Source organism: Meles meles, chromosome 2 (genome assembly GCF_922984935.1).
Source record: "Meles meles chromosome 2, mMelMel3.1 paternal haplotype, whole genome shotgun sequence".
Classification (NCBI taxonomy): domain Eukaryota; kingdom Metazoa; phylum Chordata; class Mammalia; order Carnivora; family Mustelidae; genus Meles; species Meles meles.
In genome coordinates, this window is record NC_060067.1 from 113956951 (window position 1) to 113973493 (window position 16543).

Genomic DNA, 16543 nt, shown 5'->3' on the forward strand with positions numbered 1-16543 from the left:
GCTAGTAAAGTTCCAACGTGAGAAATGTCTTTTACTTTATCGTCAAGAATGTGTAACTACCTTACACCCTTCTCTAGCAGCCATACTGAGTGATTTGGCATTTTGTTCATTTTTTTTCTACGAGGTAAAAGATCTTCTGAATTTGTCTCCATTTCTATATGAATCCAGCATTTATATAGTCTTACCTCCACTACCTTGAGCAGATGCTCTCTGTCTCTCACTTCGATTGCTCTGGGAGCCTTCTAAGCAGGCCTGCCTGTCCCCTGTCGCTGGACTCGGAAGGACTCTGTACAGCATACTTGCTGAGAAATCTCACATTTACCTTCTCTGGTTTAAAGTCTTCAATGGTTCTTGAAAAGATCATCAAGCTCAATATTCAGACCGTCTGAGCAACAGTGGAATAAAAGGGATGTGATGGAAGATGTATAAACAGAGGAGAGAGCGTGCACTTTAAACATTCTGAGATCTTAGCTAGGGAGCGCCTGTCTGAAAACTCACATCATCACATTCAGCAAGGGGTTTAAAACTCTTGGGTTAATGCAAACTTTACAAAAAGGCTCCCTGCCCCTAAGCTTTCCTTTCTTCTCACTCTGAGTCTTCAAGGTACAGTCAGGAAACTCATCTAATTCTTCATTTAGGCAGCCTGCTGTCACATGCGCACCCTCTGTGCAAACATCCAATGTGATTTATTATACCTATAAGCCCTGAAAAATTCCAGGTAGAATTCTTGGTCAAACCTGGTAAGATAAATGGTAGCATATTTAAAATTATCTCTGAAAAAGAATGAAAAATAATTTTTAGAAATGGATAGACTTCTGTGACAGCCTGGGTGAACTTGAGAGAGGTGATGAGGAGTAACAAAGATGACTATCACAGGCCAAGCCCAAGTAAAACAGGGAAGGATATATAAAGCAGGAGCAGACTATATAGAGAAAAAAAAATAGATAAAGAAAACTGGAAAATAAGACAAAACACTGGCATGGTGAAGGTCATGTAAAGAGTTACTGCAGGAGACTTTGAAGCATTCAAGGGTGTGTAGTGATAGTCACAGGTCCTAGGAATTAATCTAGAAATGGAATGGGAAGGATTCACCCTTCCCTTTGGAAATGGAAATGGAGTAGAGGCTTCACCCCTCACTCTGAATTATGGATATTTAAAAAGGTTCTAATACTTTCTTCAGCATATTTGTGCTACATCCTCTAACATGTATGCCATGAGGCAATAGAAATGGCATGGATTTTGGAAGCAGACACACCTGCATCAGGTAGGAACCAAGGCCAAGAATGAATCTGGCCTTGGTGTTGGCAGGTAACGTGATTGCTGCTACTTCTGAAGAGTTTAAAACCCCTCTAAACTTTACACATATTTTCTGAATTATCAGATGGAATTTCGGAATCTCTTTTAAGGAGTATATACCCTTGATTCAGGCTACTTTTTAAGATTATTCTGTCTAGGAATATGGGACTGGTAATGTGCCTGAGACCTACCTACAATAACCAGATTGGCTAAGAACTGCTTACTACAAGGCCTCAGGCCACACAACTTGAACCAGTCCTTATCTAAGCCTCAGCAAAGCATACTCGGTCTTTAGAACTGGTTTACCTAGGAGTGCAAGACTGAATGCTATATTACTCCAAGTGTATTCCCTTGCAGGTCAGCAAATTGCTTGTTACTGGTCTGTGAGCAGTTAATACAGAAGTGGAAACTTGCATAGCAATAAACTTAGCTCTACTAAATCTCAATAATGGAAAAATAGGAAAATTTGAATATACGATTTATAAAGATTTTAAAATTTATTTTCTAGTAATTCATTTTTATTGTACTTTAGAAAAGTATCAATGCAGCTGATTACGGTCAGGAGGCGGGGGGAGTTATATTTTACCAGAAACAGCATAAGAAGTACTGATTGTTGGAAGTCAAAAGAGTACATCATGGGCTTACAAGAATGGAGGCCTGAATTTATTCTAGATCTCGGGGCCCAGGAACAAAAACAGCTCCTGTGCTTCACACAACTGATCTCAGCTCACAGGAGACTCAAATGGAGTCAACATCTTGTTCGCAAAAAGGATATGCCTTCAGGGGTTGGGTGATGGTCAGGAATTCAGAACTTTGGAATACATATTTCTAAACTGCAGTTATCAAGGTCAATAAATACGACCACCAGATTTTGGTTCTTATCTGTCTTGACCTCTAACAGCATCTAACACAGCTGACCTTACTGCCTCCCTCTGTAAACCCGGCTTCAACGACTACCATACTCACTGCTTTTTGTTCATTCTGAATCTTCTGAGAAGAGCCTCCTTGACCCAAGAATTAAATGTCTCAAGGCTCAGTCCTACTCTGGTCTACCAGATTGTTCTATTACTGCACTCAATTTTTCATGCCCCGCCCGAGCCATGGCTTCTCTCCAAAGTTGAGCTTGACCGTGTCACTTGATTTGGTTAAGTGGAATGCTAGAGGACATGCTGCAAGAACAAGAGGTTGCTCCTTTCCAGGCAAGTTAAAAAGCACATGCCCTGGTTAGCTTCTTGTCCAAGAAGGATGAACAAACATGTGGAACAGGCCTGAAGTCAAGCAAGCCCACCCAATCCAGCACAGCCCAGCACAGCTGCAGCCCATTTGTAGACCCAGGAATGAAAAAAATAAGTATCTTTAGTTGTGAGTCGATGTGACTTTGAGGTTATTTGTTTCACAGCAAAAACTAACTCATGTTCTACTCACTCTAGACTCTCCCCCCAAATTCTTATCCATTTCCCATGGCCAACTCTTTGGGTTCTCCATTTGCAGGTGCCAAAAATCTTAAACTCAGCATGTCCAAATTGGAGCTTAATTATTCCACTCTGTCCTCTTTCATTAAAAAACTACACTGTACAACTCAATGTACATCCAACAACCTGCAAAGCCCCTTTGGGTCCCTTGCACATGTAGCTCATCAACGTAAAACTTTCCTTCTACATAGCTCCCCAACACATGCACATTCCTCTTGCGCCGGCACCACCTGAGTCCAAGATCATGTTCTCTCACACCAACAGTCCTTCTGAAATCCTCATCAGTATTACTGTTACTCCTGCTGAAACCAATGCCCCTCCATGACCTCCCAATGCTTCCAGGTATAAAATGAACATTCTTAATAGAGCCGGCCAGGCCATGGGTCATCTTTCCTGGCTCCAGACTCCACTACAGCCAAACCTCCTCCTGCTCCCTGCATGTTAGGAAAACCAGTCTTCTTTGAACATACCAACCTTCTCCTTCCCACACACAGCATCTGTGCTTCAGTGAGCCCTGTCTGATCACTTTCTTCCAAATCAACGCAGGACAGACACTCCAGTGGCCAACAGGGACAAGAGGACAAAATATTTAAAATTGGGATAATTTCAGAAGGTCTACACATATGGTCACCAGAACGATAGCTCAAATGATGCACCTTGATTTATTCTTAATTATTACGCACTCAGGAAAATCAGTAAAATATCTCCCTAGCACGCTTCCTCCTGATAATATTTTCCTCAGAAAACTTTGACATTTTCCTGATACTTTTGCCATTTACTACAAACAGGTAGCGTTTCCCAGGAAATACGTCTGACCTCTGGAATCATTTTACCATACCACAAAACTCAACGATCTCAACTTTGTTCTATCATTTAAGAGCTGAGTTACTAGACTTCTCTGGGCCCTGAATTCCTTACAGCTAATTTTAAGAAATAAGCATGCCCTACCATGCTGAGTTGTTTTGCTGATTAAAGGAGATATGTATTTATGAATACACCCAACATTCTTCATGTCATTCAATTAATACATATTTCTTGAGCTATATATATCTCATGATGTGCTTTCTTTCTCAGGAAGAAAAAAAAGCATTCATCTCAGCTTCATGTTCCTTCTTGGGTAAAGAGCCTCCAAATGATTGCTCAGATACTTTTTCTGAACTTCAAACCCAGCAGCCCATCTTCCCATTTGGGTCTATTACCCTTCTTGACGGAGATTCTGTTTTCCTGCCATTTTAACTCTTGAGATCTGCACTTGTCTGGTTATTCTGCCATGTCTCCCTGGGCACACTGGCCTCATTACACTAAACCTCTTTACCTACTGCTGTCCCCATGGGGGGTGTAAAGGCAGGCTACAGTGTCCACCAGAATGGATGTAGCTGCATTAAGATGTGTACGAAAGAAAGCAGTAAATAGTCCAGTTTCAAATAAAGTCTTGATACAAATATGATTATCCACTAAGGAACTTATTCTCTAGTACTCTGACAATGTCTTTCCTAACATCTGGTAGACTCATCATATCACTGTACTGCTTCCCAGAGCCTGTGAATACTTGTGACAACTCGGGTGTTCTTTCCAAAATATTAACCACCATTGATATGAAGAATGGTTAAAAAGAATAAAAATCCTCACACATGTAATACCACCTGCTATCGAATTTATTTTGAGGACAAGTTTTTTTGAAAGAAAACAATTGGTTTTTGCTCCTTGACACTTGTCCCAAGCCTAGGACTTGTGTTCTATGTTTATGTACATAGATGATATTTGCAGCAAGGAAGGAGACTCTCAGAACACCATTTCAGGCCCAAATGTGATCTAATACTTTTCCAAACACAGGCACAGCTCTGAGAGGTGATAGAGTTAGGCACTATTCCCCAAAACGTGTCTTTAGAAAACATCAGCCTACAATTCCATAGTCAAAAAAGCATGAATCTTTGTTAAAATGAGATTTAAGTAATTTATATGACCAACCTGCAAATATTGTTGACTGAGTCTTCTGGACAATGGTGGTGGCATTTGCAACGCAAGATCTTTGGACGAGGGGTGGGAGCTGTACTCTCACCATCCTCTTTCTTGGTGCCCACATTTAATTTTCCTGAGCTTCGCAAAAGCATGTTATCAAGTAAATTTGCTGAAAAGAACAAAGATTGAGAGTTTAAGTATCTGTGGGATAACTCAGCCAAAGTCTTCTACTTAAAGGAACAATGAGATTAAACAAAATATTAAGTATTTATGAGACTTAAAGATTTAAATATAAAGCAGTTATTTTAAAGATTTTGATGCTCAATATAACTTTACTTATAGAATTGTTATAATTATGTAATATATGTCTCATATAAAGTACAGAAATTCTCATAACCCTTTGAGGATAGCATCATATATATTACAATGTAATAGTTGCATTTGATTGAGTACAATGAGCTCAACAAGCACTAGTATATAGATCATCTCTACTCTGTATGGTAATGGTATGGGTAAATATCATTCCCACTCGCAGATGAGAAAATAAAGACTCAAAGTTTAAGTGATCTGTACACAGCTAATAAATCATGAAGCCAGCACTTAAACCCAGATTGTTTGGGCCCTAAAACTGTCTTCCTACCAGTCTCTTTACTTTAGGTGTATCATATATTGTTAAGGAAATTGCTAGAAATATTCAATATGCAAAATTGGTAGGAAGATGAAAACTTAGTTATCACTAAGATACATCAAACGATACGTCTTCCCCATCAGCTTTTACCTGAAAAGTGCCTTTCTGTTATACTAGCAATGGTTGTACATCTTGAATGGAAGACAGGATACGACAGTAGATGTGATCTCTAGAGAAGATTTTCTGAGTTCATAATTAGACTTTACTATTTACCAGTTGGTTGGCCTTGGTTAACTTTATAAGTAATCTTATTGTGCTTCACTTATCATTAAAGCAGAGATAATTATAAGCACCTACTTCACGTCAACAGCTTAGGAAGCATATGTTACGTAGTAATACTCGATAGGTGTTAGCGAGTGTTATTGGAAAGATCTAATTTTTTTATGTTTTAAATAGGAAGATTTCATTCATATAGGGTGACCTATCACTGAGATGGTTTTCATACTTTCCCTCTCTACCACCACTTTTGGAAAGTAATGATGCTCACAAGGGGGACATGCATTAACTAATACCTATTATGTTCCAGACATTGTAGCAGGAGTTCTCATACATGCTACGTCACTGCATAAATTGTCAACCCAAGCAATGTTTGATTTACAATCTTTCTCGCAACACATCGAGCTTGCCTATAATTAAAACAAATCTCTACAAAAATGTTATCTAAAATATGTTGGGTTAAAAAACAGAAAATCTAGGCCAGAGATGCAATATACTTAATAGATGCATTATGCAGTGTGCACACATTCATTTTTTTTTTTTTTAAGATTTTATTTATTTATTTGACAGACAGAGATTACAAGTAGGCAGAGAGGCAGGCAGAGGGGGAGGGGGAAGCAGGCTCCCGGCTAAACAGAGAGCCCGATGCGGGGCTCGATCCCAGGACCCTGAGATCATGACCTGAGCAGAAGACAGAGGCTTTAACCCACTGAGCCACCCAGGCGCCCCACATTCATTTCTTAAACCACAAATTAATGCCTCTAGCCACTGGTCACATCAGAGAATGGAGAAGTTTAAAAATATATATATATATTTTCCTGATTTTCTGTATGGTAAGCTAATTACGTCAATTCCTAGGAAGTAATAATTGAAGGGGAAAACAATAAAATGTATTAGATCCATTCACCAGAATGTCCCTAATCATTGTTAATTCATTAGGCTGTTCAAATTTATACAAGACATGTACCTAACTCCCTCAAAGTTTCTCAAATTTTAGTCTAGAGAAGACATGTAGATTGTCATGCACACAGGCAGAGTTTGTTAAAGAGGCAGAATCCCAGGCCACTCGCAGTGATTCTGATTCCATAGGTCTCCGGTGAGCCAAGGAAAGTGAATGTTCAAGACCCCATGAGATTCTGAGACAGATCACGTGCAGACTCCACTTTGAGAAACCCGGGACTAGATTAAGCAAATAATATTTATTTAATCCAACTATATAATTCATTGCAATAGATGTATGTTACCTCTATACAATAGGAGGCTCATCCTTAAATTCCAAAGTAAACATATTATATGTATCTTGTATTTAAAGCCATTTGTTACAAGTTTGCAGGCATAAACACCTCAGCACTGCTTGCTATCCAGGTGCAGTGGGCGTTGGTAAACCCGTATGTCACCCTGCAATGTGGGCTTCCTTCTTTTTAAAGCTGGTTCTCAATCTTGCTAACTTTATGACCTGAGTAACCTCGAAGTAACTCCAAGTGATGAAAATAATTTATTTAAAATTTATTATATCCTGCTTTCTTCATACCAGACCCCTTCACTTTGAAGTTTTAAAACAAAATAATTAAAATTCATTTATTTTGCATATGTCTCATTAGCAAATACATATCGGGTGCCTTTCCTGTTCCAGGCACAGCCTGCCTATGTAGGATGAACTGAACATACACAGGATTTCCCATCTGGTGGGAAAAGTGATTAAATGGAATATTTACACTGAAAGGTCTCTGTTAGAAAAAGAAACATCTTAATATCGGAAATAAGATGTCTTTTAGTAAGAAATACTTTAAGAAAGGATTCATAATTTTTTTACATTTTAAATTTGATTAAAGACTGATATAAATTCTAGCTAGAAGGAAGTTCTTTGCAATATTGCTTCTAACAAACCATGTTTATAAAAGGCGACAGGTCAGAGCTCTAAAAAGAGATTCCTATGTAGTCATTAAAATGTTGGTATGGAAATATATTGGCAAGTAAAATATTAAAATATATTTGTGTTGGAAAGGTAGATTAAAAAGTATTTTAATTATGAATCCCACTAGAATAACAGGAAAAAAGTCTTAAAAAATGAACCTACAATATAAAAGAGATCAATAAAAACCTGGTAAGCAAAAGGAAAGCAGTTAACTGATTTAACTACACAAAGATGCTGACTTCTAGTCCAAAGGTGGAGAAAAGCCAAAAAGTAAACCAATTTTAGCACTTAACTCCAAAAAGACCCCAGAATGGTACCATAAGTGGCTTTGAGAAGTATAGTTCAGCTGCCCGCTCCTAACCCTAAAGGCTGGTAACATTGCCTCCACCCTCCCCTCCTCTGCATCCCAGCAGAAGACTGGAAGAGTAAATCTGTTAAACATATCACTGAGATGCCTTCCTTGTGAATTCCTGTTTTACCATCAAGGTGTGGGGCTGTAGAAAACTAAGCACAGGGGAGGGCAGGGAGTACCATCTTACTGCAAACATTCAGTGACCATCTACACTGGCTGTCGACTCCTCCTGTCCTCTCAGCCTCTACATGGCTTCCAGAACTTGATGCAGCCTGGCTTATCTCTTCTTTACTCAGGAATTTGACCAGGTCAAGAACAAACAAACAAAACACCCAAAGACAGCGATATTAGAGATTTCTCAGTGAAACCGCCCTGTTAACATTATATGGTAAGGTGACATCGGTGAGAAGATCTACCCAATAAATGGAGCTTCCAATCAGATCTTATAGTGATCCATTCTCTTATGCACAAGGCACTAATTCAGGGTTGCTAGATATATGAAGAAGGCCTCAAACACCAAATTTTGAGAACAAATCACACACACAAAAGAAATCTACTTGGAAAAAACATACAACGGGAAAAAAAACTTTAAAAAACTACAATTAATACTGTCATTCTCATTAAAAAAATACATCAATGAAACAAGAACGTGTTACTACCAAAAGGGAGTAACAAATAAGGAATTCTAAAAATATGATTGCATAAATTAAAATCCCAATAGGTGAGTTGAGATAAAGATCAGGAAATCTCCCACAATGTAGATGAAAACATAGAGAAGGAAGAGTTCAGTCAATTAGAGCATCAATCTAGGAAATTCAAAATGTGAGTAATATTATCTCCAGAAAGAGAGACCTGAGAAAATAGAGGGGAGGAAATCATCAAATAAATAAATTGTGTACCATTCCATAACTGAAATCATGGTTTTCTAGTTTGAAAGGAGTCATAGAGTATATGAATAGACCTACATACAAAGGTATGTTATAAAATTTTATAACATGACAGACAAAAGGAGATCTTAAATAACATATATCTTATATATATAAAAGATAAAAATAAAAGAGACTAAAAGTAAGGGTGGCACTGAATTTTCTACAGCAAAACTAGAAAGTAGAATAAAATAGAGTGATGTCATCAAAATTCTGAAAAGAAAGTATTTCAAATCCAGAAATCAATACTTGGGTAAATTACAAATCAAATATGATATGAAAAAAATTAAAGATTTTCAAGGTATCAAAAGTTTACCTCCTATACATCTTTCTCAGGAAGCTACTGGAAGAGAGGCTCTCTCCAAATGAATGTGTAAACAAGAAGACAGAAGAAAGGAGTTTCCGCTATGGGAGATCCAACCCAAGCGCAAGGAGAAGCATACTCTCAAGATAATGGTAAAGGTGTTTGGTAAGATGAAAACTGTGACTGGACTGAAGGAACATCAGGCTTGACTGAAGGCAGGTCCAAAAATTCTGGGAGAAGTCCAAGAAGTTAAAATTAATACAATAACTCAGGTGTTTTAAATTTAAACTGATCAAGAGTTAGGAAATTAATTTGTGATGGAAATATAGGAATCTAAGGAAACAGATAGAGTTTTAACTTCTAGACATATAGCATAGGGGATGGAAATATGCATATAGTGGGAGAGAGTGGTAAAGCTTCAAAAGTGGAAAGTCAAAGGTAATGCCAAAACTGAATAATCAAGAGGCAACCATACAATTATCTGCTTAGAGAAATGGAGAAAAAATACCAAAAGAATGAATGTAAAAAGAACAAGTGCATTCGTTACTAAACAGAAGAAGTTGGAAGGATACTTTAAGGAAAAAATAAGCCAGCCTCTTTATGTTAAAACAAAAATTAGCAAGTTTTGAAGTAATATATCTCATATGATGAATCCTCTGTAGTCTGTGTGTGTGTGAAAAAAATGAAGGATTCACATACATGTGCATATTGATGAAATGTAGGAAGATCTTAGTTCTTGTGGAAAATTTAATTACCTCTGTCAAGGACTACTGAATTTTGCATCATGAAATTTTCATATTTTGCATCATGAAATTTTTCATAGCTTGCATTTAAAAGGACCATGATTTGTGTTTCTACATCAGACTGGATCCATGGAGTAGCTCTAGATAGTAGCTGGAGCTATTTAAATGTATTTGCAAATTGCTTCTCAGTTCAAAACAAGGAAGTAATTAGTCTCATAGCCTGATGGGGAGTAAAAAACTTCAGTGAACAAGGAAAACTCTGGCAAACAAAAAAGAAAATCCAGCAAGGAAGAAGAAACTTCCCTAAATAATCTTCATTATGGGATACACCACCGAACCAATGATCATTGGCTTGGTAGTGATACTGAATCCACTATGGTTTACCATATTTTATAGTTTCCTTGTGTATGTGCCTCAATCTATATTGCAAGTTACCAACAATCTATTTTGAGGTGTTCTGTAGAACATTCTAAGTTAACTACTTCGGTTATTAACATGGAAAGATACCTGAGTCTGCTAGCTCCAAGTAAGTTTCTGTCAATTCCTGGTGTCTAGACAAATCAGTTAAAAAGCATACTTTCTTTAAAAATTATAAAGATGAGATAGTGCTGCATCATCTTTCTAAAATACTTAACACTAACATGTAGTCGGAATGTATATCATTTTACCAGAAACACACTCCTCAGGAACCAAAAAAAAAAAAAAGGAGAAAAGAAATTTTGCCAGCTCATAACAGAAATACTATTTCTATAAAGTGAGTTAATAGATAAGATCCTGAATAAGCATGTTAGGTTGCATTCATACAATGTAACCTGTACAAGTAAAAGTGGCGAGATGATAAAATCATTTCTTTAATTAGCATCATTAAAGAAATGAATGGTTAAATGCAAATGAGACAATTGGAGACTTCTTCACTTGCTTTTGCCAAAATAATCAAATCAAGACAGTAATTTATGTAAAAGTCTTAAACTGCTACTTAGGAGTCAATTAATCTATATGTGTTTAACTCCCTGTGAAATGAAATTCATTATCACATAATTAATATTTCTTATATGTGGAGGCTTACAAAACAGTACAAAACAAAGAAAATGAATTAATAATTCATTATCACATAATTAATATTTCTAGTTATCTATTTGTCATGAGATAAAATAATTGAGTGATAATTTGGAGGTTAATAGAAGACAACGGGGAAAAGAAGCAGCAGCAGCAGAATGATTAAATGATTAGCAGGATGATCTTATTAGAGTCATCTTAAAATCTAAGGATGCTATTAAAAAGAAAAATTATAACATCTTTTTCTTATTGATATATAACTGACATTCAACATTATATAAGTTCCAGGTGTACAACACGAAGATTGAACATGTGTGTATATTACAAAAGATCATCACACTAAGTCCAATTAACATCCATTACCACGCATTGGCTTTTTTTCTTATGATGAGAATTTTTAAGATCTCTCTTAGCAATTTTCAAATATGCAATATGATATTGTCAGGTATATTACATATTAACTGTATTACAATATTACACAGTGCCATGCTGCACATTAAATTCCCATGAATTATTTATAAGTGAAGTTTGTATCTTTTGACTCTCTTCACCCATTTCACTCACTCCCATCCCTTGCCTCTAGCAACCACCAATCTGTTTTATCAATGAGCGTGACTTCTTTGTTTTGTACTGTTTTGTAAGCCTCCACATATAAATGAGACCATCTGGTATTTGTCTTTCTCTGTTTTATTTCACTTAACATAATGGCCTCAAGGTCCATCCATGCTGCCACAGATGGCAAGACTTCCTTCTTTTTATGACTGAATAATATTTCAGTGTGTACTTATATACATTTTTTGATCCATTCATCCACTGATGGATACTTAGGTTGTTTTCATATCTTGGCTATTGTAAATAATGCAGCATTGACGATGGGGTGTAGATATCTTTTCCAGTTAAGTATTTTCATTTTTCTTTGGATAAATATCCAGAAGTGAAATCGTTGGACATATGGTATGGTGTTTTTTTTTTTTTCCTCATTTTATTTATTTTTTTCAGCGTAACAGTATTAATTCTTTTTGCGCAACACCCAGTGCTCCATGCAAAACGTGCCCTCCCCATCAAACTATGGAAAGAACCTAGATGTCCATCAACAGATGAATGGATAAAGAAGATGTGGTATATATACACAATGGAATACTATGCAGCCATCAAAAGAAATGAAATCATGCCATTTGCGACGACATGGATGGAACTAGAGCGTATCATGCTTAGTGAAATAAGTCAATCGGAGAAAGACAACTATCATATGATCTCCCTGATATGAGGACATGGAGAAGCAACATGGGGGGTTAGGGGGATAGGAGTGGTGTTGTTTTTTTTTAATTTTTTGAGGACGCTCCATACTGTTTTCCATAGCAGTTCACCAATTTAGACTCCCAACAATAGGGCCCAAGGGTTCCTTTTTCCCCACATCCTTGTCAGCATTTGTACATTGTTTGTTTCTTTGATAACCATTCTAACAGGTGTGATGTAAAATCTCATCTTGAGTTGCATTTCCCTGATGATTAATAAACTTGAACATCTTTCCATGTACCTGTTTGGCATCTGTACGTCTTCTTTGGAAAAGTATCAATGCAGACCTGCTGCCCATTTTCAAATCTTTTTTTTTACTATTGAGTTGTGCAAGTTCTCTATATATTCTGGATATTCATCCCTTATCAGATATATGATCTGCAACTATTTTCTCCCACTTAGTAGGTTGCCTTTTTTATTTTGTCAATGATATCCTATTGTGTGCAGAAGCTTTTCAGTTTGAGATATAGTACCACTTCTTTCTTCTTTCTTTCTTCTTTTTTTTTTTTTTTTTTTTTTTTTTTTTTGCTTTAGTTGTCTTTGCTTTTGGGGTCAGATCCAAAAAATCATCACCAAGACTAATATCAAGGAGTCTATGCCTATGTTTTCTTCTGGAGTTTTATGGTTACAGGTATTAAAATCGAGGTTTTGATCCATTTTGAATTAATTTTTGTGTATGGTGTAAGACTGTGGTTGAGTTTTCCCAACAACAACATTAACTGAAGAAACTGTCTTTTCCTACTTATATATTCTTGCTTCCTTTGTCCCGAGTTAATTGACCATGTATGCCGGGTTTATTTTTAGGCTTTCTGTTCTATCAATCTATGTGTCTGTTTTTATGCCAATACCATACTGTTTTGATTACTATAGTCTTATACAGTTGACCCATGAAAAACATTGGTGGGAAATGTGCAGATTTTATAGGTAGGTTTTTTAGATACAGTACAGTACTGTAAGTGTATTTTCTCTTATGATGTTTTTTACTGACATTTTCTTTTTTCTAGCTTACTTTAAGAGTACAGTATATTATATATAGCATACAAATATCTGTTAGTCAATAGTTTATGTTTTTGGTAAGGCTTCCAGTCAACAGTAGGCTACTAGTTTAGGGAAATAAAAAGTTATAAATGGATTTTTTACTGCATGGGGGATTAAACACCTCCTAAAACCCACATTGTTAAAGGATCGACTATAGTCTAAAATCAGGGAGCATGATGCCTCCAGCTTTGTTCTTTCTCAAGATTGCTTTGGCTATTTGATATCTTTCATGGCTCCATAAACGTTATTTAGAACTGTATGCCACTAGAATTTTGATGGGGATTGCACTGAATCTGTAGATTGCTTTGGGTAGTATGGACATTTTAACAATATTAAATCTTAGAATTTGTGAGCATGAGATCTTTTTCCCTTTATTTGTGTCAATTCTTTCATACAATGACTTGTAGTTTTTAGTGTATAGATCTTTCATCTCCTTGGTTAAATTTATTCCTAGGTATCTTATTCTTTTTGATGCCTTTGTAAATGAGACAATTTTCTTAAAATTTTCTTTTTGATATTTCATTACCAGTGTATAGAAATGCAACAGATTACTATACATTGATTTTATATCCTGTAACTTCACTGGAATTCATTTACTAGTTCTACTGTTTTTTTGGTGAAGTCCTTTGCATCTGTAAACTGTGACATCTTTACTTTTTCCTTTCTAATTTGGATCTCTTTTATTTCTTTTTCTTGTAAGTGCTCTAGGATTTCCAATACTATATTGAAGAGAAGTGGTGAGAGTGGGCATCCTTGTCTTATTTCTGCTCTTAGAAGAAAGGCTGTCAGCTTTTCACTACTGAATATAATGTTAATTGTGGGCTTCTTATATATGGTCTTTATTATTTTGATGTGAGTTCCCTCTATAACTTGTCAAGAGTTTTTTATTATAAACATGTTGATTTTTGTCAAATGTTTTTTCTGCATCTATTGTGTTGATCATATGATTTTTATTCTTCATTTTTTAATATATCACATTTATTAATTTGCAGATGTTTAGCCATCCTTGTATCCCTGGAATAAATTCCACTTGATCATGGTCAATGATCCTTTTAATGTACTGTTGTATTCAGTTTGCAAATATTTTGCTGAGGATTTTTGCATCTATGTTCATCAGGGATATTGGTTCACAATTTTCTTTTTTTTGTGGCATCCTTGTCTGGTTTGAGTATCACAGTACTGTAGGCCTCCTAAAATGAGTTTGAATGTATTCCTTCCTCTTCTGTTTTTTAGAAAAGTTTGAGAAGAATTGGTATTAATTCTTCTTTGATTGTTTGGTAGAATTCACCAGTGAAGTTATCAAGTCCTGGACCTCTCTTTGTTGGGAGGTTCTTAATTACTGATTAAGATTTTCTTAACAGCCAGTTCCCATTTGAGAAAAATGGACAATAAGAAACTGGACTATTTTGTCGACTGTTATCATTATGAAAAGGGATTTATCTATAAAAAGTAACTTTCATATAAAACCATATTCAATTTGTGCAAAACTAAGCCAGTCTCACAAACATAAGCCAGGCATTTTGGAACAAAAAGAAGACAGAACACATCAACTAAGGCATAAAAAGCACAATTACATGAATACACAAAGAATAATGATTTTATAAAAGCATGAATTTAGCCAGATAATAATGATGCTGAAATAAGAATTAGAAGAAAAGACAAAGGTACATATTGATGATAAATGTGAACATCCAGATAAACAACAGAATAGCAATCATGCAGATTTATCCCAAATATGAGACGTCTGATTAAGACAATTATCAAATTATATTTTTTACATGTCATTATTTATTAGATTTCTAGTATTGCTCCATTTGAAACAGGAGAAAGGGAGACTTTAAGAAATAAAAAAGTTTGATTATTCAGCTCATTCGAATAACATAAGATTCTTTATTAATTAGGTCTTCATTTTACTTGATTTTGTATTAAATTTTATATAAAAAATATAATCATTGAAAGCAATTGAAAAATAACTAACTACTAAAGAAACATTAAGTATAACTTAGTACATCATATTTTCTAAATCAACAGGTTAAATCTGTGTAAAAAAAACTACTAAGGAAAGCTAAACAGTTAACAGCTTCTAATTAATTGAATAGGATTTCAACAAAAGTGATTATTTCTTATCAATAGCTTTCCAGACAATTTTTTTTATATTTAGTAAGAGAATTATAAATAAACCTGACAGAAAAATGTAAGGGAAAAATAGAAAAAGTCTGACTTCTAGAAATTTCTTAGAATACTTCACTGAGTAAATCACTCTTTAGAAGCTCATTTCATTTTTCACTTTCCTTTCTCCCTCCTACTCCCTCCATCCCTCCTCCCCTCTCTCTAATAACAATCTTTAACTTAGCAATGTGAATCCAGACAGTTCAAATGCTGTCCCCCTGGCATAGCCGGTTACATTATAGTTAACACAAATAGTTAATTACGGAAATTACCCTGATAGTAAAAAACAGGCGTATGGAAGCCAATTTAAAATTAATTTTCATTTTTTTTAGAGGATCATGAGATTTTTGGGGAGCAAATGAACCACAAGATGACTTCGAGACATATGTTTGCGCATTTGAGTGTTTTTAATGAATTGCAACTAGATTATATTTATATTCCTTATTATTTTCATACCTAAGAGATTTATAGGCTTTTTAGGCAAATTAATCAAACTTCATGAAATAACCTAATGATTATCATGCAATAGTATGTGACTTCCATTCAATCACAAAGTTTAAATAGGAAGTTACTTTTATTGAATATTTTGAATATCATTACTTGGATATATGTTCTGGTTATATACATGTTTTCAGTTATTTGTATACTTGTATATACTTAAATACAAGTTTTTGTGGCATCTCTTCTTGTATAATTTAGCAAATAAGGCAGTGTTATAAAGAGCTTCTTTAAAGTATTTGTTTGGGGGGTGCCTGGGTGGCTCAGTGGGTTAAAGCCTCTGCCTTCGGCTCAGGTCATGATCCCAGGGTCCTGGGATCGAGCCCTGCATGGGCCTCTCTGCTCAGCAAGAAGCCTGCTTCCCCCTCTCTGTCTGCCTGCCTCTCTGCCTACTTGTGATCTCTGTCTATCAAATAAATAAATAAAATCTTCAAAAAAATAAAATAAAATAAAGTATTTGTTCACGATCAGTGGACAATTATTAGCTAGTAGCTTGGTATAAAACCTCACAGTAACTAATTTTTTATCTATATGCTTAATAATTCAATTATTTTAAAAATATTTCTATATTAGTTTATATTACTGTGTACTCTTCCTCATGATTTTTACAGAAAA

The 16543-nt window shown here is 35.5% G+C and overlaps 1 protein-coding gene across 3 annotated transcripts in view; it reads right to left on the reverse strand.

Annotated features, from left to right (window-relative positions):
- Positions 1-16543, reverse strand: part of BMPR1B (bone morphogenetic protein receptor type 1B) — a 161784-nt gene that overhangs the window by 43752 nt on the left and 101489 nt on the right. For all 3 annotated transcript variants that reach the window (XM_045998455.1, XM_045998454.1, XM_045998453.1), the window contains one exon: positions 4737-4896. In XM_045998455.1, the coding sequence (XP_045854411.1) occupies positions 4737-4879 (143 nt within the window). In that variant the 5' untranslated portion in view covers positions 4880-4896. The remainder of the gene's footprint in view (positions 1-4736; positions 4897-16543) is intronic.